The 5,925-nt window shown below is 35.7% G+C and overlaps 1 protein-coding gene across 2 annotated transcripts in view; it reads left to right on the plus strand.

The window, feature by feature from the left end:
• The window catches only part of LOC136035662 (adhesive plaque matrix protein-like), a 22,778-nt gene extending 17,227 nt beyond the window's left edge, over nucleotides 1-5,551 (plus strand). For both annotated transcript variants that reach the window (XM_065717576.1, XM_065717585.1), the window contains exon 2: nucleotides 4,503-5,551. In XM_065717576.1, coding sequence (XP_065573648.1) covers nucleotides 4,503-5,462 — 960 coding nt within the window. In that variant the 3' untranslated portion in view covers nucleotides 5,463-5,551. The remainder of the gene's footprint in view (nucleotides 1-4,502) is intronic.
• The last annotated feature ends 374 nt before the right edge of the window (nucleotides 5,552-5,925 follow it).

Raw genomic sequence — 5,925 nt, forward strand, 5'->3', positions numbered from 1 at the left:
AGAAGAACAGAAATTGAGTCCTACAATAATTCAAACTTAAAACAAGAACAAAATTAGAATGAATAATCAAACAAACTTAAAGATCCTGATAAAGAGGAATAAATAAATCTTAAACCGAGGGAAAATTCAGTTGAAGACTCCAGTCAAATTGAAAAAAAAATGCTAGAAACAAGAGTTAGGCTGCTGCTCCCTCCCTCTTTCCTAATCGTTAATTGTTGTAAGGCCTGTGACGTCATTCGGGCTTTACTGAAAACTATCTGTAGTTTGAATAGTACGAAAGATCTGGGAGAAATGAAAAATAAATCTTTGCAATAATCAACATGACTAGAAAGAACTAATGAAAGTAAAGTGAATATTTATATATAATTATATTAATCCTGGAAATTTCAGCACATCAAAATTTTATCTTATCTAATTCTAATTTGTATTCAATGTTATAAATACATAAGAAAAATGATTGCAATATTTTTTTTCAGTAAAGTGCAGATGATGCAATAGGCATTAGAATCTTTATGGTTAGGGGAGGGGGTCAGTAGCCAAAATCTTGTTCGCAGCAATTTTTGTTTTCTTCAAATATGACTTAGTGTCTTCAATTCAATTTTACTTATTTTAATATTTATACATTCATATACATCAGATTCTGTTACCTTTGTGTTTGGTTTAAGTATTTATTTCAATTTATGTTCGCTTTGGGTTTCTTTTATTCTTTGAAAGTAATTTCTGGCCGGTTTGAGTGATTATAAGACTTTGTTTCTGATCGTCTAAAGTTGAATATGGCTCTTTGCTTTTGTATGAAAATCTTCTTTTTCGGATTTTTTTTTTTCAAAAATCAACGTCTGTTCTTTTTAATAGCCAAAATATTATTAATGGTTAATATATGGAGTATTTTTCGAGTATGTTATGTTTTCGGCTAAATAATGAAAATATTCGATTTTAATTCAAATTCTGAAGTTACATTAGGTTATCTGAGTGTCGGTTTTGATTGTATTCGATAAAATTATTGCGTAAATTCGTTCAGTTTTGAAATCAAGATTTGGAACGGTTCTTGAACTAAGATATTGATCCAATGGTCATTTGCAGACAATGTACTGGAAAGAATCCTTCTCGGAAAATGTTTAAAATAATACATAAGAATGAAAATGGAACATGAGAATTAATATATAACAGAGACATTACTCAGCTCTTTATTTTTGAATTTTTAAACTCTTTTAGTTGTTACTTTGACGTGAGCATTTTCTAGGTGGGATGTGTTAAAAGTATCATTCTGACAACCTGGATACACATAATGTCTTTTGATTGAGCTCAACCATTTTTTTATTATTATGTTGATTAAGGCCCTTGGAAAAAGAACATGCCAATATAAATTTCAATTAGACCAAAAAGTAAAATTGATGGCCTGTTTTCCGGTCTTATTAAGCTAAAAACCTGTTTTTACATTAGGATTCTCTTAGTCCTGGGAGTTAGAAATGTAGATTTCAAGCGATTTGAAAAAAAAAATTATTTGCCTAGTTTGGACCCTGTTTTGGGTAATATGGGATCTTCTCTTTTTTATTAGGGATTTTCTTGGCCTAGGACCTTACGGATATAAGTTGCAAGCTATTTGAAAAACAAAAGATTGTTTTTTTCGGGAGCCCGTGCTTTAGCCTAGCCGTTCTACATTTGTTTGTACATTGGGGCCGCTTTTGGCTTACAGGAATTAGCTTCAATGCGTTGAGCAATAAAGCTTTCCAGCCATTTTGTTGTCCTATTTTCGGGCAAACAAATAATGTTTATCTCATTTTCTTCTGTTTTGTAAAATAGGGTTTTCTTGGTCAAGCAACTTATGAATAAAGTTTTCAAACCGGTCAAAAAAGTTTGTTGACCTCTCACTTTCAATCTTACTTTGTTTTTGCGAAATAGGGGTTCCATGGCCCATAAACTCACGGATTTCATTTTTTAGCCGTTCAAAATATAATCTTTCGGGCCTTTGACTCAGGGACTTAGGGTATAACCTTCAAATAAAAGAGACATAACCTTTATATGTTTATTTTGGCCCAGCAATCACCCTCCCCCTCTTCTAACAAAGTACTCGGTTTCCTGTGCCGACGGAACGATTCCTGAAAGTTTTCAGCCGATCAGACAGCCAACATCAAACATGCCCTTCTTTATATCTACTGTAAAATTTATCTGTGGAGCCATAGTGGGGTGCAGGGTACCTGGGAAAAAAATAAAACGGAAAGGGAGCTGGCTATCCTTCAATCCCTTTTGGCTGTTGAAAAGGTGAACAAAAGTAGTCCCCTCCCAAGTTTATACAACTACCCTTTCCATATGAAGTGGGTAGAGAAAAAAATACATAGGAATCACTTCGATCTTTAATGTGTCAAAGCTCTTGTACGTCGATCACACTTAAACCCCGATTCTTGATGATAAAGCTCATATTTTTCGAAATACTTCGAAATTTGAAAATTACTCTTTCTTTGCAAAAACTATTGTTTCACTGTTGTCTCCATTGCGACGGAATGATACAAAGCGACGTATCTTTTATGCATTATTTATTTATATAGTCCACTTAGCATAGGAGAGGTGGTCACTCGGGAAACTTAGGATGGGGCAGACTCGATTGGAAATTGAAAGTTCTAGAGCTCTTTGAAGGGTCAAAGTTGATTGGGTGTCAATCAGTTTCCTTTTCATGGCTTTCTTTTGTCCCATGACTCCCATTGGCATCAGATCAAAATTTTGAGCTTAGGGCCAGGGGTTCAAGTTAACGCAAGTTACCAATATTTTACAAACGGGTTTTAGCAGGAGAGAGGTGAACATATTTAGCCTTAGCTGTCCTATCGACGTATTACTTTTTCAATCAAGAGCACTTCATTAAGAGGGTGGGTATTACGGGGGCTCAAGATAGATCAAAGAACTTTGACAATTTATTAAACATACCTCCAAGGGTCAGGTGAGGCAAGCAGCAGCAGGGACAACGGCCCTAAATTAATAAAGTTGCCCATTCTTCAACAACAGTTTTTAATGGAAAAAAAAGGCAGACAAGTCTTGTTTTGGCTATTCGATCAGTTTGAAGCTCCGGCGTGAAAATGGGCTAAAACACAGTTGTTTTCCTATTAGCTTGAAAACTGAATCCACAATCCCTTGAGCCAAAATAACCTCAATGCAAAAAAAAAGTTAATAATCGGGTTTTCCAAAAAAATGACAGAAAAGGCTCAAAACTTTTCTTTTTTTTACTGCCTTATTGTAAAAGAACATTCCTCGGTCGAAAGGCCTCTAATTATTGTAGGAAAGGGGGAGGAGCAAAAACAGGCTATGTAGCTTATTTTCCTTCATCGCTTTCAAATTACATCTATGAATCCCTTGGCGAAGTGGACCCCGAAACAAAAAAAAAATAATCTAGTTTTGGCAGCATTGGTTCGTGACACCATGAATGGGCCTAAAATATTTTTTCTTCTTCTTAGCTTAAAAATTATAGGGCATACAGGCTGGGGCTGAAACGTTCTGAAACGCAAACAGGCTGAAAAGTTCTAGTGCCTTTTTTAAGTGACCAAAAATTTGGAGGTCACCTAGGCCCCCTCCCACGCTCATTTTTTCCCCGAAGTCAACGGATCAAAATTTTGAGATAACCATTTTGTTCAGTATAGTCTAAAACCATAATAACTATGTATTTGAGGATGACTTACTCCCCCACTGTCCCCGGGGGAGGGGCTACAAGTTACAAACTTTGACCAGTGTTTACATACATTAATGGTGATTGGGAAGTGTACAGACGTTTTCAGGGGGATTTTTTGGTTGGGGGTTGAGGGGAGGGGGCTATATGGGAGGATCTTTCCTTGAAGAATATTTTTTTACTATTTAATAAAGTAGAATTGAGAGAAAGACTCAAACTTTAGCGTAAAGAGCGGGGCATTGAGAAGGGAACAGCCCCTTTCATACCAGGAGTAATTTCTGTTTGTTTTAAGTTTTAATCTCACTCCTTACTTTCAGTTAAAAAAAAAACTATTTTTTTTATTTAATTTCCAATAGAGGTGGTATTTAAACCTATTGATAATCTTGCTGGGCTTTTATTCTTCAGATGGTCTTTGAGTTCCGCCAAAGTTGGTATTTAAGACTTTCAAAGCTGGTTGATAACAAATCTGAGGTTAATATTGCAAAATACAAGTCCAATACCAAAACAAGACAAATGTGCGTTACCAAAATGCTAAAATAAAAGTCAAGAATCTGCTGTTCGTGATTGAAGAGTAAACCCTAATGTTTGTCTTCAAGAAATATTTTTCTCAAAAATAAAATTTACTCAGTAGCATACACTCGGTTACGCAAGGAAAAAGACCCACACCCCTTCTGAAACATAAAGGTTTATATGATTTACCCAATAATTTCTAATACTTTACATAAAATCACCTGTTTTCTGTTAATTTTATAAAGTTACCCCCCCCCCCCCAAACTAGAGCCAAATCATATGTACTTTCCTTCTAGATGAACTGTTGGTACTAAAATTTTCTAAATAATCTTTTCATTTTTAGTTGCTGATTCTTGGGACACTACTATCTACAGCACAAAGTGATCGCACCCTGAATAGAGTTCGCAGTTCACGTGCTTTAGAAGTTGATCAGCCCACTGAGCAGCAACGAGAAAGGAGATCTTACTACGATGACGAATATGGATATCGCATGCCAGAATCCATTGTACTTGAAGACGATCCATACATAGAGTCCAAATTTTCATTTCCCCGTTTCCCTCGTCTTTACCTACCACTAGAGCCAACCTATCACGGCTACTCTTCCTATGACAGGAGTGATGTTGAAGACAAAGTTAGGGGTGCACGAGCTTTTTTCGCAAGTGATGACTCTGTTTTCAATAGACGTAGTGGCTATGCTGATCCAGTTGGAAGATCTAGCCGCGCCCTTAACACTGATGCCAGTATCTTCCTATCTAGAAATAAGAGGTCAGAACCGTCAGCAAGCAGAGCTGTGCCAATATATGTGCCAAAACAGAAAAAGCGCTCTGAGTACTATAGGGTTCCTGATGCAGATTATGATACTACTCCTGGCTATGAAGCTTATAAGAAACCCTCTTACAAGTCAGCATATGATCATGAACAATCGTACAACCCATACGAAGCTGAATATGAACCAGCTTATAAACCAAAATCTTATGAGCCAGACTATTACGAACCAGCTTACAAACCCAAATCCTATAAATCAACCTATAAGCAGCCAGAATATAAAAAATCTTCATATAAGTCTTACAGCGAACCAGCGTACACAAAATCTTACACACCCTCATACTCAAAACCCTCCTATAGTGAGCCTGCATACGAAAACCATGAATACAATGATTATGAATCTTATAAGCCTAGGCACCCCACGTACGAGCCTACCTACGATGATGAAGTGGCATATGGTGCAAGTACTGGTTACAATGGTGCATTTAATTGGTATGCTGACTATCCCGTTAAGTCTTATAAACCATCTTACTATTAATATTTATTTATACAAAACTTATTAATAGTGCATCTAACTATCTTTGTTTTTATCGATTTTTTTATGAAAATAAATTATTTTTGTTATAATTTTGAACATTTTACTGAGAAATAGAATCTCTTTATGATCAATCAAAACGGATGATGTTTTTCACTCCCTTCCCTTATGTAGATGAAAACAGTCACAACACAAGCTATTGGACATTGGTGCACTTATTTTTTCTTTTTTTTTAGGGGGGTTGATCATTCTGACTTTAACCCTACTTCAGTATTCGGAAAGGAAATATTTTTGAATTGGTTAGTGCCCTTGAAAATTTTACATATGGTGGATATTAGGTAATTAGGTAACTTTGTTTTTTTTTTTAAATGCTATAAACTTTCATTCATCAGCAAAAATAGGCCACAATGGCTTGCAGACATAGCTGACATCTGATAAGACCCATTGGTACCTAAAGGGATTTTTT

This window comes from Artemia franciscana, chromosome 2, assembly GCF_032884065.1.
Source record: "Artemia franciscana chromosome 2, ASM3288406v1, whole genome shotgun sequence".
Taxonomy (NCBI): domain Eukaryota; kingdom Metazoa; phylum Arthropoda; class Branchiopoda; order Anostraca; family Artemiidae; genus Artemia; species Artemia franciscana.